Source organism: Macaca fascicularis, chromosome 20, assembly GCF_037993035.2.
Source record: "Macaca fascicularis isolate 582-1 chromosome 20, T2T-MFA8v1.1".
NCBI lineage: Eukaryota > Metazoa > Chordata > Mammalia > Primates > Cercopithecidae > Macaca > Macaca fascicularis.
Genome location: NC_088394.1, coordinates 69,269,752 through 69,295,518, shown reverse-complemented (window position 1 = coordinate 69,295,518; position 25,767 = coordinate 69,269,752). Strand labels below are relative to the sequence as shown.

Sequence of the window (25,767 nt, the reverse complement as noted above, 5' to 3'; positions counted from 1 at the left end):
TGTGCCTGACTTATTTCACTTAACGTAATATCCTCCAAGCTCATCTATGCTGCTGGAAATAACAGGATCTCATTTTTTTTAATGCCTGAATAGTATTATACTGTATCTATATATCACATTTTCTTTATCCATTCATCTGTTGATGGACACTTAGGTTGGTTCCACATCTCGGCTTTTGTAAGCAGTGCTGCGGTAAGCATGTGGGTGCAGCCATCTCTGCAACACTGATCTCCTTCCCTGTGGATAAGTACCCAGTAGTGGGATTGCTGGATCATAGGATAGTTCTATTTTTAGTTTTTGAGCAGTCTCCATATTATTTTCAATAGTAGTTGTACTAATTTATATTCCTACTAACAGTGGATAAAAGCTCACTTTTCTCAGCATTATTGCCAGTATTTGTTATTTTTGGTCCTTTTAATAATAGACACTATAACTGGGGTGAGATGATATCTCACTGTGTTGATATGCATGTGAATTTCTTTTATAGATTTTTCACTATTAAGGCAAAGATAAAAAATGTAGGAACAGAAAACTAAATACCACATATAAATGGGAGCTAACCATTAAGTACACATGGACACAGAGAAGGGAACAAAAGATTCTGGAACCTACTTGAGGTGGAGGGTGGAAGGGGAGAGAAGATTAAAAAAACTACCTATTGGGTATTACCTTATTACCTGGGTGACAAAATAATCTGTACACCAAACCCCCATGACACATAATTTTCCTATATAATAAACCTGCACATGTACCCCTGAATCTAAAGTAAAAGTTAAAAGAAGAACTCTGCTCTCTTATGCCAACTGAAAACACATTTTACCATCCTTTTGTAAGTGTTCATGTGATAATACATAAAACACTATAAAAAGTAGTTACAAGGGCTGACTATAAATCAACGAGTTGAAGCTTTAAAACATGTCCCTTATATAGAAAAAGACGCACAATTTTGAAAAAATGAAGAACTAGGTATAGCTTTACTCCAAACTAAGATAAACATCATATGGGCCACAAGTAGAACAGAAACAATAAAGAGGCCTGAACCTACAGACCTACTGGCTCTAGGTTCTGAAACAAGTAGAGGCAGCTTGAGAAAGAAAAACAGGAACCAAAATGATCCTGCAGGAAGCAAGGAACGAGGCCTAATGTCCCCTGCTAAGACAGCCTCCTGGCATTTGAAAGAAGGCTGAACAAAGTTGTGATGTTCCTGAAGCTATACCCCATACACAGACTGTGCCAGTGGTGGTGGACGTGGTGGTGCTAAAGCAGAGACTGCTATGTAGACAAACCTGAGGCCAAGCCACTGGTCAATGCAGTGACTGAATCTGTGATTTCTCCAGCATCCCCATGGGAGGAGCTCAAATTTGATTCTGGATTAGTGGTCACGGTCTAGGCTGAAGGCAAATGTAAAAATGCTAGAAAAGAAGGTGTGAGCACTGAGAAGGAGAGAGAAACATCCCCTATATCAGATTGATTTATAATTTAAAATTCCAAATGCTCAGAAGAATAGCTGCAAACAATCAGGTAATGAATTCATTCTGGAACAATCAATAGTGCAAACTGAAATTGATTAGAAAATGTACCCAAGATTCTTAAAGAGATACAGAATAGGATAATATACATAAAACAAAGATTATGAAACCATGACAGTGAGATAAGACTCAAGAATAAGCGGCTATAACCAATTATAAATCTTGGAATTGAAAAATGTAGTCATTAAAATTAAACTGCAAATGTAAATAGACGGAATAAACTTCAGACTTGCCAAAATCAGAATTTGTAAATTGAAACATACTGAAGAGGCAACAGAGAGAGATGAAGAGGTGAAAAATATATATAAGAAGTAAAATAAAAATAGACATGTAGGATAGTACAAGAATATATATATATATATATATATATATATAAAATATACACACACTGGTGTGTGTGTGTGCGCGTGCGTGTGTTTTCGTAATGAAGGTAACAGAAAGAATGTCAGAGAAGAAATATTTGAAGAGATAATGACTGAGACATTCCAGAATTTAAGGCTCAAATCCTCTGATACATTAAAGAGAAAATTTAAGAAAATCAAGGATAAAAACACAATCTTAAGAACAACTAGTGAGAAAAGACAAGTTCCTTATAAAGGAACAATAATCAGACTAACAGCAAAATTTTTATCACCAACAATTAATGCCAGAGGTCAATCTTCAAAGAGTGGAAAGAAAAGAGAAAAATCATCAAATAGAATCATATGCTCAGCTAAACCAAGCATCATAAACTACGGACCTCTAGCATTAGAAAGACATAATTTAGTAAAAAGAAACATAACCACAAAAAAAGCAGAGAAATACAAGAAATAAAAGAAGAAAAAAATCAACCAACTATTTTGGTAACTAGTGAGTGATACAGAATAGACTCATAGCCCAAAAATTCCCCTGTGCTCTGCCTATTCATCCATCCCTCCCACTAATCTCTGGCAAGCACTAATCTTTTTACTGTCTCCATAGTTTTGCCTTTTCCAGAATGTCATATAATTGGAATCATACATATGTAGCCTTTTCAGGTTGGCTTCTTTCAGTTAGTAATATGCATTTAAGTTTCCTCCATGTTTTTTACCATTTTAAATCATAAGACAGTATTTGGAATAATTTTATACCAATACATTTGCAAACTTTGATAAAATTTTTAAAAGTCTAGAAAAATTTAAATCTGAATAGTCATTATAGAAAATCATTCACTAGTTACAATTTCCATACATTTCCATTAATCTCCTAACATCCATAGACACACCAGGATCCTGAGACTAAATGGTTTTATCATTAAGCAATAGATCCTACTTTATATAATGATTATATAAGGTCTTTTCCAAAGATGAAAAAAAGAGGTAAGGATAAGTCACGTTGTAAGAATGCAGTATTCTTGATATCAAAACCAGGGAAATGTAACATAAAAAATGTAAAACAACAAATGCAAAAATGTAAGTATATGATAGCAATCGTATCAATAGCATACTTGAATAATAGTATGTTATGGTTGGTTGGATTCACCCCAGGAATGTAAAAGTGATTCACAACCAGAGAATCTGTTAATTTAATTTGTTATATTAACAGGTAAGGAAAAAAAGCCATAAATCATCTGAATAGATACAGGAAATGCATTACATTTCAGCATGTGTTAATGATAACAAATAAGAAAGGATTAGAACTTTCTTAATGTGACATAGGCATTTACCAAAAATCTATAAGAGATGTTACGCTTAAGATGAAACATTTGAGGCTTTTTGATTAATGTGGGGAATAAGACAGAGATGTCTTATATAACCTCTACTATTCAGCATTGCATTGAAAAGCCTAGCTCATGCAATGAATCAGGAAAAAGCAGCAAAGAATTAAGGATTGGAAAGGAAACTTGCAGACAAAAATCTACAAACAGAACTAATGAAGAGATGTGTGGCAAGATTGAAAGCTGATACAAGAAAATTCAATAGTTCCTATAAATTATTATCTAGTTAGAAAATGCAATGCCAAAAAGGTACCATTCACACAAAGGAACTTAGGAGAGATGACAAAGGATGTGTAAGACCTTTATGAAGAAAATTATAAGCCTTAATTAAAGGACATAAAAGAAATCCTAGTAGATATTCAAAGTAAAGTTCCAGCGTTTATTTTCTAGGTGTGCAAATTTGAGCTACTTATTTATTATCCCTGTGCCTCATTTTCCACATTGGTAAAATAGAGATAATAATAAAATCTACCTAATTAAATTGTTGAGGATCATGTAAAATAATACATACAAAAGGACTTAGAACAGTGCCTGATATATAACAAGTATTATTATTGTTATCATTAAGCTGTAGCTTTTAAGACAGTAAGGATAGTGACACGGAGATAGATAAATGGAATATAATATAAAGCTCAGAAACCTGCCTAGGCACATATGAAGTCTGAAGTATAACAGAGGAAGCAATATCAATGCATGAAAAAAGGAAAGAGTAGCAAAAACTGGTGATAGGATGAATGGCTTTCTTCATGAAAAAAACAGACTTTACTTGCCTTAGATAAAAAAATAAACTTAGCTGGATTAAAGGCATGAAAAGTAAGAGTCGAAACCTATTCAAATAGAAGGACAGGGATGGATTTCCTAAACCATACACAGAAAACAGATATGGCTGGCCGCAGTAGCTCACACGTATAATCCCAGCGCTGGCTGAGGTGGGTGGATTGCTTGAACCCAAGAGTTTGAGACCAGCCTGGGCAACATGATGAAACTCCATCTCTACAAAATTTACAAAACTTAGCAGGGCGTGGTGGTGTGTGCCTGTAGTCCCAGCTACTTGGGGGCTGAAGTGGGAGAATGGTTTGAACCTGGGAGGTGGAAGGCTGCAGTGAGCTGCGATTGTGCCACTGCACTCCAGCCTGGGTGACAGGATAAGAACCTGTAAAAAAAAAAGAAAGTAAGAAAAGAAGAAAACAAAGAAAGGGGGAGAGAGAGAGAGAGGGAGAGAAAGAGAGAGAGAGAGAGAGAAGAAAGAAAGAAAACAGATACAGTGAAGAAAATGATTCATAAAATTGACATCAAAACTAAAAATATCTTTAAAAAATCCAAAACTTCATTACAAAGAAAGGGCTAGTATCCACAATATATAACATCTATAAATAAATAATTGATAATAGATAACTGACAGAAAAGGACACCTGAATGAAACAGTAATAAGTAATACTAATAAGGGATATACAAATTAAAACTATAATAAGATATCATTTCATGTTCAGACTAGCAAGAACTTGAGTCAGACCACACTAAGTTTTAGCCACTACATAAACAGATACCTCAAACACTCCTGGAAGGGCACATTGATATAATCACTTTGGAGAGTAATTTGGCAAGATCTAATGAGGCTGAAAATGTACCTACCTGAAGAGCCAACAAATTCCACTCCTAGATATACTCCCTATGTGCATACACCCAAAGACTCTTGTCTATGTACACAAGGAGACAAGTATTCTATTCATTGCAGCATTGTTATAATAACCCAATTGTCAACAAGTAGGCAAAGAAATAAACATAATAAATGGTAAATGGAGTATGCACAGCAACTAAAATGAAATAACTAGATTTATAGGCATTAACATGGATAGATGTTGGAAACATAATTTTGAGCCTGAAAAATAAGTTGCAGAATGTCACATGCAGTGATATGATTTACATACATTTTAGAAGCAACAAAATGCCACAATATAGTATTTATGAATACATATAATATATATTATGTAATAAAATATAAAAACATGGCTTGGACACACATCAAATTCATGATACGGTTGCCTCTGGGCAGAGAGAAAGGACATAGGACTGGCAAGGAGAATCTATGGAACTCCATAGACATTAACATTAATATTTGATTTCTTTAAGTAAAGGATCTGAGGCAAATAAATGTGGGGAAAGATTAACATGTGTTAATTTTTATATCAAGTATATCTCTTGATTTTTTCTGTATTAAAATATGTTTCATATACATAGTGTCTGACCTCCAGAATTAAATAATTCTGTGGTGGAACAGACAGAAAATAGACTAAAATGTAGAGAAGCTGAGTGATGACTGACTTTTATCATGCAACCTTGGCCAATTCTCTCAACCAAAAGAATCTCGGTTATCTGGTCTGCTGAATGAGGACATTGCAGACCTTAAGGGGGGTGAGTATGTGTTGAGAACACAGCACGTGCTAGGCATGAATCACATTAACACAAGAGCTGGGCTGTGAGCTAAAAACTAAATAGTATATTGTGAATACATCTTAGGAAACAAAGCTACTATTTTGTAAAACCCATCAGAAACAAAAAGAATACAAGGAGGCTTAACAACTGTAGTTGGTCTCTGATTCATGTACATTTCTTTCCTTTTTCCTTATGCCTTTTTCCTCATCATTTCCCTCCACAGATGTAACAATTTAGAGGGCAGAGCTAATCTACTCATTGAAGCCTGAGAAACAGCCCATTCTATCTCCTCTTCACACACAGTGTGGGGTGGAATAGCTTAATGATGTCATCTGTCAAAAGGCCCTGGAGTCTTATTGTTTGTCCATTAGAAATGTCTCTAGCATGGAATCTTCTAATATAGTCAATTCCCCAAGGAGAAGACAGAGTTTCAGATCTACAGTGAGCTCCAGTATGCAGGGGTGATGCAGTGTACGAGGCATAGCTGCAGTTTTCTACAGACCAGTTGCTACAAGAAGTTTAAAATGAGCTCTCTGGTAATAGCCACAATTTTCACTCTCCGAAAATGGATAGAGTCCGGCACTGACAATCTCCCTTGATGTTAAATGCGTGCCAGCCAATTTCTTTCTGAGTTTCTCTATTTCTTTTGTTAAAGTAGGGGACATAACTTTGAATTTTAAACTTCTACTAGCTATACTAGTGAAGAATTTTTACACACATTTATATACATAACTAAATGCTCTATGTTATACTACAAAGGATAAAAAAGAAAGTGAAAAAGTAAATTATGTGTCTTTATTTCAGATATACAATTGAAGGAATTTTTGTTGGCTGAAAAATGGCATTGTAGAGGTAATTTGTATATGTACATTTCAACACCTCTCTGCATAAAATGAAGTGTATCCAGTCCTTTTTTCTACTTCAGAAATACTCCTTAATTTCTTCTCCTGCCCTTTTAACAAATCCTACTCCTCTAGCTGTGTCTACCTTAAAGGGTCATTTATGAACATGAAACCATGCTCCTTTCACCATTTCCAAGTCCATTTTCATAATCACTGCTGGGGAAAAGTTAGGCAGTTCATTAGCACAGAGGAAAAGAGAAGGAATCAGAAGTCAGACCACTGGGGCCGGAACCAGGCCTGCCACTTACAAGTTGTGGCAATTAACTTAACCTATTTCTACCTGGTTAAAATGGGGATAATAACAGTATTTTCTCACAGAATTGTAGTAAATGAAATACTGTATATAAAGTGACAAATAGGTAGAATGAAATAGATGTTAGTCAGAATTAACTTAGTGTCACCATATTGTCATCATTATAATTGTTAAGCCAGCTGCTAGTTGCTGGAAAGTCAGTGCAGAGACTACTGTCATTTAAAGGAGACAGACACATCAACAAATACATATAGAAAGCGGGTCCCTACTTAAATGAGGAAATAACCCAGTGGCTGAGGGTCTGAAGGAGTTTTGAAAGCCTAATAATTCTCCCTTGCTGCCATATCACTGTGTATGGCTGTGGCAAGTGACAGAGAAAAATAAATGTTTTAAAAGAACCATGCTTGGATGAGGCATCTGAATGCCTGTTTCCTGAATGCAGGAATTGTAAGTATCTCTTCACAATGGCCTTTCCCTGCAGATCACAGAGACAGAAGGCCGCTACAAAGACGTCTTGGTGCCATCTGAGTCCCAAGGTGGCACTGACATCTGGACCCAAGGTTTGAGCTAAAGGTAGTCAAGGCTGAATTAGAGCCAAGAGCAAAAAGAAAATGATTCCAGATGCTTCCAAACAAGTACCGAGCAAGGCACTTCCTCTGCCTAGCAAGGGGCACCCATTAAAAGGAGGCATCTCTCCTATAGCCCAGTGCTGAGGTCCCTAGGGCCCTGGGGCCCTGCTGCATCCGCACCCTTATTTCCGCTGCTCACAGGGAGGGGAAAGTCTCTCTTCCTGACAGAGCTCCCTGCATACAAGCAGAGTCCACATTCTCCTGCCAACAGGGCCTTTCCATTCTCCGTTCTCACATTCTGACTTTTTTTTCCCTCTCCTCCAAACCAGAGGTGCCTTATTCGATTGTTTCAAATAAGTCAGCCTGCTGGGAACTGTTGGTGGAGGCTGATATTCCAGGCACAGGCATTCCAAAGCAAAGGAGAGCCTACTGCTCCAGCTCACAAAATACTCTTCCTTGTACTAATCAACTTTTTTACACTCAAAATAAATTTTTAATGGAATATAAAAAATATAATCTTCACTGTTTCTTCCTTCCATACTATATGAAGAGGTCCCAGGTGTTTTTAAAAATCATTTTTTTCTGTATAGTGTTTGTTTCTGAGAAATTACAAATTGCTCTAAGTGTCATTTATCTTCCAACATCACTGTGGAGGTAGGCTTCCAGCTTCCCATCTCCTGACCTCTCTGGCTGACAACAAACAGATGCTTCATGCGAAGGGTGAATCTAATCACAGTGGTGCTGTGCTGTGTGGCTACACATGAGGCTGAGTGTGTCAGGTGGCTGACAGTGACTGCCACATCTGGGAAGGGCTGACATTCACCCATGGCCAAAAGAGGAGATAGAGTGGCCCCTCCTGTCACAGCATCCAACAAGAAAAGAGAAGAACTTCCAGCACCTGAATTTGTAATAGGCTTGGGGAATAAACTATTAATTGAAGCTCTCTCCTAATGCTTAGTAATTCCTGTAAGAATGTGTTTGAAGGTTTGGTACTGTACATCAAGTTGAAATTTTTCAGTTTCTTTCCACTGTAGTTCATTTCAAATTAGCATAATTCAATTTTTATAACGTTAATACATATCATATTTACTAGGACATCCAAAAAAACTCAGCTGAAATAAGAGTTTAATTTTCCCCTATGAGAACTACTTGAAGTTAAAACCACTTTTCTTTTTTTCCTTTTTTTTCTTTTTTTTTTTTTTGAGACAGAGTCTCACTCTGTCACGCAGGCTGGAGTGCAGTGGTGTGATCTCAGCTCACCAAACAGAGATTGACTCTTCCTCTCCCAGCATCAACTCGGCACTGAACCAGGAAGCAACACTTACTAAGCAGTACCCTGTGCTTTCTACCAAACACATCAATTAACTAATTGGATAAAAACTAGTAAAAATGTCTTTTCTATAGGATTTTTCTTTAAACATTATGAAACAATATTCTTTACATGAGATTCATACAGTGCTAGAGCACGATTGGGGTTGTGTGAAAACCTCTATTAAAAAGACCAGTGGCTGTATGTGAATATGGCTGCCTTCATAACGAGTAGAGATAAATGATAATAAAAATAAATAATGATGATAAATGGCTGCTAACTGGGACCAATGTCTCTGGTGAGCTGGCACAAGTCAGCAGAAAATGACACTCCTTAAATTTTATGAAACTAATAATACTTGATTATTCAGAAATACCTGATGAATAATCTGAATATGCTGAAACTAAATGTTAGTTCTCATTCAAATGCAATAATTTGACGATAGGCAGAGGGCTATACAATTAAACATTTTCTATTTAAATTTAGAAAACTATTTCTAAAATCAAGAATACTTTCAATTATTGAATTAGAAATTCCTAAACTCTACAAAACCCCATCATTTCATGTCTGTTCTTGTATTAAAAAAATAAAAATTAGCTTATAGAAGACAAGCTGGTCTAAACGTCATCATGAAATACAACTGTATTTGACCCTTGAACAACAGGAGTTTGAACTGCATTGGTCCACTTATATGTGGATTTTCTTCCACCTCTGCCACCCATGGGACAGTAAGACCAACCCCTTCTCTCCCTCCTCCTCCTCAGCCTACTCAATGTGAAGATGATGAGGATGAAGATCTTTATGATGATGTACCTGCACTTAATGAATAAGTATATTTGTGCTTCTTTATGATTTTCTTAATAACATTTCTTTTCTCTAGCTTACTTTATTGTAAGAATACAGTATGTGATACATATAACGTACAAAATATGTGTTAATACTGCTATTGGAAAGGCTTCTGGTCAACAGTAGGTTGTTAGCAGTAAGTTTTTGAGAGGTTAAAAGTTATATGTTTATTTTGCTGTGCTGAAGCTCTTTAGTTTAATTAGGACCCATTTGTCAATTTTTGTTTTTGTTGTAATTGCTTTTAGAATCTTTGTCATAAAATCTTTGCCAGGGGCCATGTGCAGAATGGTATTGCCTAGGTTATCTTCCAGGATTTTTATAGTTTTAGGTTTTACGTGTAAGTCTTTCATCCATCTTGAGTTGATTTCTGCATATGGTATGAGGAAGGGGTCTAGTTTCAATCTTCTGCATATGACTAGCCAGTTATCCAAATGCCATTTATTGAATACAGAATCTTTTCCCCATTGCTTTTGTCAACTTTGTCAAAGATGAAATGGTTGCAGGCTGTGTGGCATTATTTCTGGGCTCTCTATTCTGTTGCATTGGTCTATGTGTCTGGAATGAAATCATGTCCTTTGCAGCAATATGGATGGAGCTGGAGGCCATTATCCTAAGCAAATTAACACAGGAACAGAAAACCAAATATCACACAAAGAAGGGAACAAGAGACACTGGGGCCTACTTGAGGGTGAAGGGCGGGAGGAAGAGAAAATACAAAAACTACCTATTAGATACTATGCTTATTACCTGGGTGATAAAATAATCTGTACACCAAACCTGTGACATACAATTTACCTATGTAACAAACCTGTACATGTACCCCCTGAAACTAAAATAAAAGTTTTAAAAAAAAGTTATATGTGAATTTTCAACTGCATAGGGATTTGGTGTCCCTAATCCTCACACTGTTCAAGGGTCAACTGTACAAAAAAATGAGACAAAACCATTTCTAAAACCATTTTACATCTATTTTGTATCTGTCTTTGCTGTTTACTTTAATTTCTGTTTTTGGTGAATACTCTCCTGTATTTCATACATCCTTACAAACTACCTTAAAATATTGCTAGAAGGAAAAGAGAACAAAAATAGAATAAACACACTAACACATTTGTAGCCAAAAGGACTCAAATTAAAGGAAGCACTTCTAATTAAAGAGACATCTAAAAAGTGTTTTTTTGAGGGCTGGAGCTGGGCTTAGGTACAGTTCAGGAGGGGAGCTTGTTGACCTCTGAAGCATCTTCCTGAACTGGGATTCTATTGATTGTACTTGCCTGTTTACCAAAACACATGCACACTGTGTTTCTTAATCAACAAAAGTATTATAATAGGTGTCCCTTAAGCTAAGGCATCCCTTAATCAACAAAATTATTAATTGATGCATAAATCATTATGTTAATAATTCATTATAATAAAGAAGAATTGGGGATGGGAATGACGTGGTTTAATGCAACAACATAACCATGCAAATCTCTGCTTCTGGTGATCATTTTCAAAGACATGTTGCAAAAATAGGGCCATTGCCTGTAAGCCAAAGCTGCGTTTCATCATGTCCCGTGACTTACCATGCATGCCCGGAAAAATGCAGGAATGAAGGACTGGTTGCATAGGTTGAGAATCCTGGAAGAGTCTTTTAGGACGTAGATACTGCCAAAGTCCACTTGATTGGGATGGACGTAGATAACTGGGCCTTCTCCAGTGCTCTTTAAGTGACATACCTGAGTTCCGCCAGAGAGAAAGAACACAGGAACAGCTGGAAATGGCTAGTCACTTATAGCCATTCCTTCAATAAAAAGCAAGGGCATAAGAGGATGCTTATGAGAACTGGCACCCCTTCCCACTGGTGTGCTGTGGTCTCAGGGACACAGTGAGGGCCATGCTGGTCAGACGTGTGAATTCATCCTGGATTTCCTCCCCAGAAAGGATGAGCAGCTTCCCAGGTCAGCCCAGAGCCATGCACTGAGGGGAAACCAGAATCTGGGTCCGCTCCATCCCACACAGCACTCCAGCCTCAACAACACTTAGTACAGGGTTAAGGGTCAGCACTGTGGCTGGGTTTGAGTTCCAGTTCTGTTGCTTTACAAGTGGTGTGGCAGGGCAGGGCCACTGCACATAGTTGTGAGGGTCGGAGATCGAAATCCACTTTGCTCTGCTCTCTTCTCCCTGTCCCTTGAGCCAGGCACTGTGTCTGCCCGAGGAAGGTGGCCTTTTTCTTTCACAAAGTTCTGGCTGCTCAGCAAGCTACCCTCTCATGGGCCACATCTGTGCAGGGGGGTGGGGGAGGGGCACAGTGAGCCTCGTGGGGGACCTGAACTGGTGACATGTTTTGGGGTTGGCCTGCCTCGGTGATGCTGCTTTGTAAGTCAGGTGGCTTATCTACAGCATCTTATATGGAAGAGATAAAAGCAAAATCCTAGTGTTTTATGCTCTCTAAGCAATCAGAGTCACGTCAAAGAAATGTAAGGTGACATCACTAGTTCCCAAGAAAATCACATGTCTAGGAATACAGAGCCTATTGGGCAACCTCCTGTAGGATTCAATGTTTATCCTTCAACTCAGCCTAAGCAGTGGAGAGCTTCCCATGAATCCCTCTTCCTCTTAGAGAGACTATTGCTAATATGAGCCACAAGTCAAGTCAATATACAAGAAAAACTCAGGTGAACAGTGAAAGAAAGTGATCTCCTAGCCCATAGGTGACAAACCAGTGATACCCAAACCCAGCTTTGCACCAGGAACAACCAAGGAGCTTATTAAACATACAGATGTGCTGGCTCCTGTACAGATGTGCTGGCTTCCTCCCCTTGGAGATTCTGATTTAAAAGGATTGGAGAGGGGTCAGGCATGTGGGAATGTGTGTGTGTGTGTGTGTGTGTGTGTGTGTGAGTGAGATAGAGAGAGAGACAGAGAGAGAGAGAGACAGAGAGAGAGAGAGACAGAGAGAGAGAGAGACAGAGAGAGACTCCTGGTATCCTGTTAGGTTTAAGGATGATTGCTATAAAACACCGCTTCTGTTAGATGTAGCCATAAACAGATTCCATAAAGTCACATTGCACTGGTATTTTACCATTGCAGAGTAAAAACATAAAACCCTACAACTCCAAGAAACTGGGACATATGTGAATACAGTGTGGGCCTTAAATGAGAAAGCTCAAAATGTTTGAGAAGCACAGCAATTTCAACTGCAGTTCTGAAAATGGATTCTCACCAAAGGGGGGTCCTGGCTCCCAAAGATCGAGATGTAAACTGTGGATCTGTGTTCTCCAGTGACCTGGGTCTCTAGGGCCAGTGGTATGTGGATGGTGCTGCTAGGGGGGATGACCCCACTAGGGGTGGGGCTGGAAAGCAGCATAGCAGGCACCTCCTCACACACCTGGGGGAGAGAAAACCAGAGAGGTAAGGACAGCACAGCATGGAACAAATAGCGTATTCGCTTATTTTGAAGTAAGTGTTTTCCTGAGTCCATAGAGGTCTTTTAGAAATGTCTTATTATTCAAGCAAGTAAATGAGGATGAATACCCCAATTGGGCCAAAAGGAAGTTTGGTTAAGTGGGGTGTGCATGAGGCCCAAAATTCAAAGTACCCAACAAGATGCAGAATTATCCGCAACACAAATAAGTTCAGGGCAACAGCTTTCCACTATCCTTAGGAAAAGGAAAAGGTCCACTTTCCACTTTCCAAGTTCCTTAACCTGGCCCTCTGCACCCTCACGCATCGTCCCTGTTCCCTCGCCCTTTGTGCTCTATCAATAGAGGCCGCTAGTGTTTCCTGAATCCATGATGCTGCTTCTCACCTCCAATCCTTTGCACTCATGGTGACTCCTCCTAGAATGTCCGTTCCCATCAACCCGTCTGGCACACTCACCTTGAATTCTCCCTCCATTCCTCAAGGGTTCTAGGGTGGGAACCTTTCCTCTGTCCCCAGGGAGCATCCTGTGCAGTCCTTTTCCACAGCATGCACTGGACAGCACCATGCCACCTGCATGTCCCGCTGACAACTTCTTAGCACACAGCAGGGGCCTCTCCTCTCTACATGCCTACTTTCTGACCCAAAGCATATGCTCAGTTTTTAAAGTGAGGAATGAATGAATGGATGAACGAATGAACAAGTGTCCAGTGTTGACCAATTTGTGTTTCTCAGAAACCTGTTCTGCAGCATATTACCAGCTTTTATGCAACAAGAACACAAATAAAAATTTTTAAATGCCACTGTATAATCTTGGGAACCATTTTTCAGAGCCTCTGCTGCTGGGGAGGAAGACAGAGCACACAGGTGTCACCTGCCCGGGGTACACCACAGTCTCTCTGCATCTGGTCTGGCCTAACATGGCCCAGTCTAACTCCTCCCTGTGCCGCAGTGCTCCACCGAGCCTTGTGATAGCCTGAGGTCAGACTGATCTCTTTACCTAGGTTTTGACATCTTGCTCATTATGGATTTTTTTGGAATTAATTTTGATTTCTTACAATACGGCATGGAAATACTAAGTATCTTGACGGAGTGCTTGGCTTCCCCTTAAATTCTGTCCCCAAGGCAAGTGCCTCATCCTATGCCCAGAGCTGCTGTGCAGAAGCAACTCCCCCTGACCCCAGATGCAGGCTCCACTCTGAGTTCTTGAAATGATCATGCACTGAGAAGGGTTGACCTGGCCTGCCGTGACGCATCTGAGTGGGTGTCAGACCCTGTCTCCCCTCACCCCCACCCTTGGCTTCTGGTTCTGTCTCAGAGAAACTCATAGAACCATTCTATTTCTCTCTTACATAACAGCCCCGTGACTCATTAAAGGTAGCTGTGTTATCCTAGCTAAGTCTATTCTGTTTCAGATTAAACACACACATGACTGGATTTGCAGATGCCATGGATTGCCATTTTGGTTACTGTGAACATGATGCCTTTTTTTTCAAGTTTCCATTAGAAAAATACAATGACAACATCTGAAGACAAAATTCTGGCTGTGTTCTGACCGGCAGCTATCTCCTTCCTTTACCTGAATGTGGTAATTCTCTGCTGCAGCCTAAACCTGCCTTGGTTCTGTGGCCTTCATATTGCTGTTTTAACTCCCATTGATCTTGTAGCCAAATAAACCTCCATACGATATTTGTGCACACATTTTAGTTAGAATATTGTACTTATATAACTGAGTTTTATACCCAAATGCATTCTTGGTAAACTGCATCTCAGTAATAACCTTCCATTACTCTAATCTGCACAGATTTTAAAAAAAATGTTTATCCATCTGTGTTTAACTGCTTAGTCTCCCACCTAGCTGGGTGTAGTGGCATATGGACAGACACATGTCATAAAACATGAAGAGACAATTCCTCCTTTCTTATTCCTGTATTGTCTCTAGCTTTCTGGTCCAACAAATCTACTTATAAATATTGCATTACTTACTGATGCCATTCAAATCACAGCCATGGACATAATGAAAACTCCTAGCTCATTTCCCATGCATGGTTAGTTCACAGGCAATTATTTGCAGGTGCAATTCTGCATGTTGGCTTAATTGACACTTTCTCTTCTTTATCAAGGGTAATTTCCCTGGGAAATTAACAACAGTTTACACCTGCAGCTGTTCAGGCATGCAGCTAGCAATCCAACTATGACTTTATAACCCCATCCTTATGACTATCTAAGGGTTAAAAATCAGCATTACTTAAGGTCATGTGTTCAGGGATGTGGCCCTTCAGAGGGATTTCTGTTTCTCATCAAGGGAACCCAATGGAAGAATTAATACTGAAGAAGGAGAAAGGAACTCACCTGAGGCTGGACCTCATAGAATCCTGGGAGGTCATCTCGATTGGCAAGCTGGAGTGTTTTCTCATACGGGTACTTCAGGAAGCAGTGCCCAAAGTCCACCTCTGTGTTGACCAGATGGAGGGCAGGTACAATACACCTGCTCGGAGAAGCCCATCACACAATTCAAAACAGAGAGCTTGTTTACATACAGAAAACGTAGAGCCCCAAGTGAGATACATTTGTCAGTGTCACATAGTAGTTTTTCTCTAATAACTGCATTAGTCACTTTCAAAGCTTCTCTCCTCCTCTCTTCCCTGTCTCTTGGCCCCCAGTCACCACTTTTTAATCAAAAAAGGACTAGAAGCAGAACTCCTTGAAGAGCTGTCTGGTGGGTAATGACTCACATTTCCATTGTTTTACATATTTGGCCTTCTTTGGGCAAGGGGTGCCATGGCGCAAGATCCTTAGGGTAATGAATCTGTTTCCATGCCAAACAGGGTCAGTGCCACCAGCATGTGGTCCTAAGTAGCTGTGACACTTTGGGCCAGTCAGAAAGCCCCCTAAGGACTAGCGACAGCTCATACCATCTAAATCACAGTAATAATGCTAATTCCTACGCAGAACAGCTGTCTTGGATGCAGAGGCTCAGGGGGCTGCTTGGTCCAGAACTGGCACTGTGACGGGGTTCTCAGTGTGCCAACATGGAGGGGGTGAGGTGGGGGAGAAGGAAGGAGGGTTGTATGTAGGAAAGAGAGGAGTTGAAGCCCTGTGTTTGCCATTGGTCTATTATTAGGTGACTTGGATTTTATTTGCTGTCTGTGACTCTCAATGTCTACTCTACCCTATGTCATTGTTTCAATATAGTGCAATGGTGAAGAGTACCAGCTTTTGAATTTGCAGAGCCGGCTTCAAAGACTGACCTTACTAAGTACAACCTGTGCGACCTTGGGCAAGCTGCTTTCTGTCTCAGAGTCCCATTTCTCTCATAGGTAAAACGAGGATAATTCTAGGGACTGATATTGGTGTTATAAACTCTTCTTAGGGTGTTGAAAGAGCACAGCCCAGCACCAGGTAAGTGCCCAGTAAGAGGAAGTGGGCCTGTGGCAGAATCATGGCAGACTGTCACTGCTGGCTCTCTGGAGAGAGTCACTTGAGGCTGCAGTTCTAAAAGCAATTCTTCTCTTAAGAGTCAGTGAGTAGTTCTTATAGATTACACCAAAAATAAGGACATGAAAGAGCCTTTCTTTAACCCCAAAGTTTGTGATTTTGCACGAGGTGAGTGTTCATTTTTAGTTGGAATGGAAGTTGTCTGTTGACCCAGTGACTTTCTTAAAGCTAATCCTTTACGGCTTGAAATACTGTGACTGAGAGGGCTTATACTACTTGACTTGGGTCACAGAATATAAGTAGAAAACTCACAGCCTCTTTAGACCTTTTTTTTTTTTTTTTTTTTTAATTTAGGATTTCCTATTGATAGTTGTAGGGAAAGGGGCTGGAAGTATCTGAATACGCCTGTATAGAAAAGAAATGCAGGACTAGACTGAAAGGCAAACCTGGGCATAGAAAGGACCACATTACGGTTTTTACTGTTTGTAAACAAAGGAAAAAATTAGGTCTTGAAGGAATACTAAGTAGGTCAAGGTAACACAGTGGGAACCCTAATTTAAGTTATTTCTGCACTGTTATTTATCTTCATCCAAGCCCAAGACACATGAAATGGTGTCGGTTATCTCCCCACCAACCAGCACATCTGCCCCATCTTTAAAGTGTATGTCTTCCTAAGATTCACAAGAGATCTGAATTCCAGAGATTGACATATTAGCATAATTATCAGTTTTACTCAGTCATTTTCTCTATTTCCTATATATAGCATTTTCATACATACACCTTAAAGTCCCAGATCTGGACACTGATTGCTTTGGGAAGAGTGCGGCCCCAGGATTTTACTTAGGATCACATCATTATTAATCGATGACACTACTACTCTCATCAGCACTGCTGCAATGACTGTAGCTTGGTCAAAAAGACACAGTCAACAAATGGCTGAGCCAGGATTTTAACCCGGCTGCCTCTCTAAAAAAGAGAGAGGAGCTGGAGATGGTTCTGAGGAGTATGCATTGTTAAAGATGAGTCTCATCTTGGGGGCCCACACCTATCCTGCAATTCAAGTCATGGCCACAGTGTCCCAGGGCAAGGACCTCTTGGCTTTACAGATCTTCCACTGCAGGACTGACAGCAACACCTTCCTGTTGCATAACTCTGGAGCGCTATGTTGAAAGATGAAAATAAAAGCGAGCAGCTCTTCACCTCTTCCTGCTAAAACCTTTCTGGTTACATACTTTGAAAGTCAGACCCATTAGAGAGGGTCTGACCCATTTCTTCACTATTCTTAGGATTCTTTGCCTAAGCTCTACAAGACACACACACTTCTTATCTCCACTAAAGGTGCATTAGAAACATTTGCTACTTTGTCATTTGAATTCCCAGGAAGGCAGGACAAACCCAGTGTGCTTGGGTTGGCAGGCGAGCTGCCTTCTGGGAGGCAGCCCATGACTGGAGGCTCAGGGGAGACTCGGGAGAAGAGCAAGTTGGGGAGTGGTACCTTGCTGTAATTAAGAGCGCCAGCACCTCTTCTCCAATGCCCTCCACGTCCACGACCAGTGCGAGCTCGTATTTCTGCACAGTGTTGGAGCATAAGGTCACCTGGAAAGAAAAAGGTGGCAAGTTGCTCTTCTAAAAAGCACGTTCTCTCTACGGGGAGTGGGGGGCGGGTTTCTAAAAAGCACGTTCTCTCTATAGGGGGGAGAGGAGCCCCTGGAGGACTACGCTGATCGGTGTGGTTTCTAAGTGCTTTATGGATATATAGCATTTTACATTTTTAGTTGAACAAGTTACATTGTGGGGTCAGGACATGCTGGGTGTTTTCAAAAGCCAGGGTAGAAACCAAATGGCTTTTAGTACAATGGCTTTGCTCATTTCTGAGGAGGTTTTGTCAAAGAAGCCACATACCTGCATAAGGGGAAAAACGAGCATGAACGATGAGCAATATCAAGCCAACTTTAATTACTGCAATTTAAATTGTTCCCCACTTCTGGGCTATATGAATTATGAAAATGTAATATACTCGTAAAACACTATAGCACAAGTTCTCTTACAGTAAAATAAGTGGCAATAACCATGTCAGTTCCAGAAAATGGTGGAAGAAATCAGTTAGTCTGCTTTACCAAAATCTTGCCCCCACCATCCCACATTCTTTATTACAGCAGAAAATAGAAAGTTCCAAAGAAGGGTCTATTTGAGGACAATAGAATGTGGGCAAAACATAAACAGATTTCAGAACTCATTGGTACTTAGATTCCAATTCTAGCAAGTTGGAGTTAAGTAGTAATGAATTGCACAGACAATTCATTTAAGAAGTTTAGCAGTTGCTAGGGGAGATTGAGGGTCAAGGGAGGCTGTTGGGGGCTCAGAACATTTTACCCTGTGTTTTTATTTGCTGCTGTGAAGCTGTACATTTAGGCTTTCAGAAGCCTTGTTACGATTTTTAATTGCTTCAAAATTATATGTACTGGAAGAGATAGTTGCAAGTCTAGAAAACAGCTTCTGGCATGGGTTAAGGCTTTTCTATCTATAAATTATGTATCTGGTACTAATTAAAATGTTTTCAGTTGCAGAGGGAATCACTGGATGCTTTAAATTTGAATCCACAAAGACCTGGCTGAAATGCAGATCAGGAGGAAAACTGGAGCTTGGAGAAAGCTTTTCCAAATATAAAGGAAAAATAAAGTGAAGATGAAGTCATCGATTTGGAAAGAAACAGAGAATCCTAGTGTGACTGTAACCCCCTGTTTATGTATCTGGGTTGTGGCTAGAAGGAAGAACAAGTGGTTTTGGCAGAAAGCTGCTAGCAAGACGCTACGTCTTTTAAAATCTTCCTGAGATACCTGGGAAGCAACAACAACAAACAACAACAGCAAAAGAAAAGAAGGAAGACAGTTAAGGTGAAATAATTCCACTGGTGGCACTGTGAGGCCATAACCAAGGCAAAGCACTATCCTGATTGCAGACAAAATATGGAAGGACGAGTATTCTTCAGTATAAGGAAGCTGAATTCTCATGGCTTTTCCTGCAGAACTCAAGACAAAGCACTGTTAGTGATATCACATCCACATCCACCATGAATGAAGTCCAGATTCTGATTACAAAGCTGAATAAACCCGATATCATCTTTGGCATAAGAGTGGCCATGTATTGGTATCTAAAGGATCTGAGTCTGAAGGAAAGATAAACCTAAGTATCAATAAGTTCTGAAATCTGTTTATATTATTACCGATGGGTGTACTGTCTGGATAGTAGTGGCTTCACTAGAAATACCTAGAATCCACTCCTCTGGTGAAGGCAGTGCATCTAGATTAACGTAAAGCCACTGGCACAGTGCCCATTGCTTTGCCAAATGTATTTGTGTCTAGTTTATTTCCTTATAGGCTCACTTTTCCCTGTAAATTGACAGGCATCCCCTCCTGCTGACACTGGATAGCAGGAAGGTATGAGGGCCCAGTGGCTATTTTAAAGGCTCAGCTGCTTGGCTGTGTGTGCACGAAGGCTATGCACTTTACCCTGATAGCAGCAAATCCCTGGGGGCGAATGGTGCCACAGTCAGGAGTGACGGTGAATTCTTTCGGTTTCATTGAGGATATTTCTTCCTTGGTCCAAGACGGTCTTTTGTAGTCTGCATTCTGCTCGCAATATGAAATGCTTTTACGGCCAAGGCCATCCCCAGGAATACGCAGTTTGAAAGTCATGGGGACCAAAGAGGTATTATTGAGAGAACATATCAAGGTATGAGGAAACCCTGGAAAATAAAATATGATGTGAGAAATAAAAGCTCCCCAACACCTCCCTTGACCCTCAATCTCCCCTAGCGACTGCTAAGCTTCTTGAATGAACTGTCTGTGCAATTCATTGCTACTTAACTCTAACTCACCCTAAATATTATTTTTATTGTTTCATTCCATCAATAAACACATTTTCATTCATTAACATATCTATTCTTTTATTTATGCATTCACTCAATGAATATTTACTATACATTTACTATGTGGGAGGTTAAACACCAGATACAAAACAAGCCCCTTGATTGCCACCCAGGCCCTTCTGGGGAGGCAGCCTCTGTTAGTAGTTTGCTGAGTAGTCTTGCAGAAGTATATTTTGCATTTATTTCTTACATAAAAATATATAGTTTTTCATGGAATCATGCTTGCTCTTTTTATTTGCCAGTGTGTGAAAGAAAAAGCCTGCATGGTTTTGCCTGCTGGGTGACCCAGAGCTTGCCAAGATATGATAGAGTGTGTCCTGGACCTCACTGGGGATCACGCTCGTAGGGGTGATGACACGGTAACAAAAAATAGCCTTTCCCAAGACAGACTTTATGAACTGCTTTAGAGTCAGCCAGAGACTAACACCTGGCTTTTACCTCTCTTAGACAAAGCTGCTTTGTCATCATATTCACCTTCGTTCCATGAGGCTCCTCTCTTAAGAGATGTAGATCTTCCTTGCCTGGCAAGCATACACTAAGCTCTGATTTTCTTTCTTTTCTTTTCTTTTCTTTTTCTTTTTTTTTTTTTTTTTTTTTTGAGATAAGAGTCTTGCTCTGTCGCCCAGGCTGGAGTGCAGTGGTACAATCTTAACTCACTGCAACCTCCACCTCCAAAGTTCAAGTGATTCTCCTGCCTCAGCCTCCTGAGTAGCTGGGATTACAGGTGTGTGCCACCATGCACCACCACATCCATCTAATTTTTGTATTTTTAGTAGAGACGGGGTTTTACCATGTTGGCCAGGTTAGTCTTGAACTCTTGACCTCAGGTGGTCCACCTGCCTTAGCCTCCCAAACTGCTGGGATTACAGGCGTGAGCCACAGTGTCCAGCAACTAAGCTCTGATTTTTGATTCCCAAGGTAGCTATTGAATCTGATACCACTTTCAGAACAAGAATAATAATCTATAGACACAGGAGAACAAAAATGCATATTTCTACTGGATGGAAATGCTACTCTTCTACTTTGAACTCTGCTGTAATAAAATGTACTTGGTCTCTTGGAGTAATGACTGTTGCTGTCAGGGGTATTTTGAGTTGATCTACTTCTGCGTCATGTCTCAGTTTTTGTCCACACATTAGGCCATTGGAGGAAACACATTCATGTATCCTTTGTGATAACGCTCCTGCCAACCTACTTGGAAGATATCTTTCATGGAAAAAGAACTGTGAGATTGAATGCACTTGAAGGGTTATTCTTGGAAATTCCAGAGGAATTGCTTGAAAGTTAGTTTCACAATCATGCTACATGTGACTTTCCTCAACTTACCAAATAACTCTTGAAACTGTAGATGGCTTACCTTATTTGATCTGACCATTTGTGAGTTAGATGTTCTGTGAATGTGGAGCATATTACGGAAAGTGGGTTCTATAAAGATTCACGTGGGTCTTCCAAACCATTGCCCAGACTGCTTCCTTAAAGCCAGAACTTTTTCACAGAATAAAGCCAATTATGACCTTCTAGTTACAACAATTTCTTGTACTAGTACCTATAATATCCCATATTGCTTGTCAAGAGGCCTAAATGAAGGGGATGCTGATTTGTTAAAGACTGAAGGTCATTAATAAGAATGTTACTTCTAGGTTTCTAGTTGCAAGCAATCCTAATACTATTCTATCTACAGTTCCACCTGAATGCAAGTACTTTACAGTTGTAGACCTCTATGCTCCCTTTTTCAGTGTCTAGTAAATAAAAAGTCAATATTTATCTGCCTTCTCCACAAATAATTAACAACATAATTGCACGGAATGTCTCAAGGATTCACAGAGGCACCTGATCTTTCTCCCAATACTTGTATAATGATTTAAAACACAACATTCTCAAGAGGTTCAATTCTCCTTCAAGATGCTTACTTTCACCTGACCTAAAAAGCCCTGAAGAAGACCAGCAGAAACTAGCAGTGGAAGATTACAAGGCTGTAAAGGAAAAATTACAGTTCTTTAAAAATATGGTATATTATTTGGAATATGACCTTTCTACTAAAGAATGGACCCTATCTAATGAGAGTATTAAATTGATTCATCAACATGCAGGACTAAACACTAAATTATAATTGAGAAACTTTGGGGGATTCATGGAATATTTTAGACAATGGATTTTTAATTTTTCTAGTAGAGTAAAAATCTCCACAAAGCAAAGGGAACTGTGTTGGCAGATCATTATGCAAATCAGGTGGCATTTTTGTCATTGTCCATAGAAATAATTCAGAATATGGGAGATCAATAAGCACATATATCCAACTCATTTTAGACATATAAAATTCAGCCTCAGATTTAGAAAACAAACATTGCCTAAAATTGGGAACCTCTGCTCATTCCAATGGTCTCTGGAATACCAACTATGTCCCCAAATCTAAGATGGTCTTTGACAAAAATGTTTTACCTATGGTAAAATAGAAGAGATGAAATAATCTCTGAATAAGAATCAATGGGGAAATTTCTCCTCTGCAGCTGGGGATGTGGCTGGCTCCTGCCAAACATCCTGCTACCATATCCAGAAACATTGTACAAGTGGGATGTGGGTCTCTGGAATATACGTGGACTGGGCCCAAATCACAAAGTTCAGAATACATGCTTGTAATTGTAAATTCTTTGGATGGGTTTGAGCCTTTCTGTACAGAAAGATCACTGCTATGACTGTGACTAATAAATTGTAGACTATAATTTTCCCACCTGGGGAATGCCACCTTACACTACAAGAGTTAACAAGAATTTTATAGTGTGTTAGCCCTTTGATAAAAATTTCACAATCCACAATCTTTGGGAAATGTAAAGCATAAAAATAGTATTACTGATCTTAAGTTGGCCCAGTTCTCTGAGGTTCTCATCATTCCTTGATGAAGAATTTTACCTTTAGCTCTGATGGCCATCGGATCTGATTAGCTCCCTCTGTAACTCATAGACTATTCACTTTATGAAATAATAACTAGAAGATCCATGTGATTACAAGTATTTCATCAATTTGAGTCAACCTTGCTTCATGCAGACATAACAAAATATTGTGAGAACAAGCTCATCTCTAAGTTTAAGAAGACTTCCCTACAATCCCACCCTCAGAAGTCCTCCCCTCTTTCTACCTGAAGAATGAGTACCCTGAAAAATACACCAATGAAGGTCTTCTTCAGAGCCTTCTAACAACTGACCTTGCAGTTAAATTATGAGGTGGATATCTGAGGAAAAAGATGCCCATAGAAGCTAAATTATTGGCTGAAAACATGTTGAAAAATACTCTCACTGGAGATCTCAAATAGAGGTTTTCTAAAAAAACAGAAAAAACCTTCAGAAGCAGATGACCTTCAGAAATAGACTGCTATTTCAAGTCCCTCAGAACAAGCAGACTTTACCCACAGTAGATAGCTTCTGCTCAAGACTGATGGGATGAGATTTTGTTAGATGCCTGCCATTACTGATTCTCACACTCCCTTGTGTCCTTTTGTTTTTATCATTTTGCCTTATTACTCCTTGTTTCCTATCTTAAGGTTATACAATTTTGATACACCCTGTGATGTTTCCCTTACTGTTATCGACAACTTGTTTTGGGCATGTTTTGTTCACACCTACTATGATCTCTTCTGCCAACCTTTCTAAGATCATTCTGTGATCATTACAATCCGGTTTTGCTCCCGACTCCCTACTTTACACCCTCCTAAGGTCAACTTAGATATTTCTCTTTGAGCTACATACTGCCAGTTTATATCAGTGCCACAGAAGAGACACCGGTAATGCATCTTTCGATGCTTTATCTGAACAACTCTGTCCCCAAATCCCAGATAGGTTATCATATTTTGTAATAACTTCTCTGTCCACATTATTCAATGGCCGAGTTCAATAAATACTTGGAGGTTTTCAAACTCCTTATTTTCATTTAACACATCCTTGTACCTCCTGAAAAATAGTGGGTTTGCAGATATTTACCTAGGCCTTTAGTGTATCAGCTAGCATGCCAGTTGTCATTTGGTCCATTTTTTCTTTGACCCATCCAAGGATTCATCTGTGCCTCAATGTTCCTTCAAGGACAATCACCACCCAATTCTATTATCTGACTCTCTCATGCTACTGCAGCTGTAGTCAACAGAACTAATTACTGGGTATGTCATCCAACATCCAATCCTACCATCAAAAATCTTTATAGCCATAGAAATTTCAGAAACCAACATATAGTACTATTTATCCACCACCCATTTATCACATCATCATCAATTCCAGCAGACCCTGATGCAAAATCTGTATCTTTACCACCAAGCAAATGAATGCCACATCTCCAACCCTAATCTATAACAGACTTTTTTTTAGGACTGGAATTAATGCCAATACAGGGATAATACTGTCAACTTTAGTTAGCTTCAAGTATTCCCCAGCACTATATTAGCCTCTGCAAACCTTTTTTAACCCCACCCAATATGTCTGTCATTCTGAAACAACTAAAATATTCCTCCAATTCTTGGCTTACTTCTGGAACGATCAGTCTCACTTTTGCATCAGGAACTATACGCATCCCTATTAGTGTTTCATTCCTGAGCTAATAACAAGCTTATGCTCATCTGTCTCATTAACGCCTTCCTACTTGCACATGTGGGGTAATAATTAGAAAGCTTCAAATGTGGCCAGGCATGGTGGCTCACACCTGTAATCCCAGCACTTGGGAGGCAGAGGCAGGTGGATCACCTGAGGTCAGCAGTTTGAGACCAGCCTGGCCAACATAGTAAAACCCTGTCTCTACTAAGAATATAAAAAAAATTAGCCAGGTGTGGTGGTAGGCACCTGTAATCCCAGCACTTGGGAGGCTGAGGCAGGAGAATTGCTTGCTTGGGAGGTGGAGATTGCAGTGAGCCAACATGGTGCCACTGCACTCCAGCCTGGGCAACAGAATGAGACTCCGTCGAAAGAAAAGAAAAGAAAAGAGAAGAGAAGAGAAGAGAAGAAAGAAGGAAAGAAGGAAAGAAAGGAAGGAAGGAAGGAGGAAGGAAGGAAGGAAGGAAGGAAGGAAGGAAGGAAGGAAGGAAGGAAGGAAGGAAAGAAAGAAAGTTTCAAAGTTTCAAAGTTTCAAATGCCTCTCCACATCCTCCAGTGCCACCATGCTTCTTTGTGTCTGATTGATGAGAGACCAATCCACCTGGGGAAATAATGGTACTTTGTTGGAGTCATGAGGCTTCAACTGTGGGGGTCATATAATTGGAAATTATCACAAAATTGTCCCTCACTTTGGTTGATGCATTGCAGACTCCAGAAGCAAAGCAAAGTAGCCTAAATCCACTGACCCATGTGGTTTTGAAAACCAGATTGCCTTAGATTTCCTGTTGGCAAGCCCAAAAGGTATGTTATTGCTGACATTTCCTGCCACAATACAGAGAAGATTAAAGAATTTATAGC

The 25,767-nt window shown here is 39.7% G+C and overlaps 1 protein-coding gene across 1 annotated transcript in view; it reads right to left on the bottom strand.

The window, feature by feature from the left end:
• Positions 1 to 25,767, bottom strand: part of HYDIN (HYDIN axonemal central pair apparatus protein) — a 375,746-nt gene that overhangs the window by 239,208 nt on the left and 110,771 nt on the right. The window contains exons 13-17 of the mRNA XM_015443164.3: positions 19,923 to 20,158; positions 17,909 to 18,009; positions 15,328 to 15,463; positions 12,779 to 12,943; positions 11,139 to 11,291 (exon numbers count right to left, since the gene is read on the bottom strand). Coding sequence (XP_015298650.3) covers positions 11,139 to 11,291; positions 12,779 to 12,943; positions 15,328 to 15,463; positions 17,909 to 18,009; positions 19,923 to 20,158 — 791 coding nt within the window. The remainder of the gene's footprint in view (positions 1 to 11,138; positions 11,292 to 12,778; positions 12,944 to 15,327; positions 15,464 to 17,908; positions 18,010 to 19,922; positions 20,159 to 25,767) is intronic.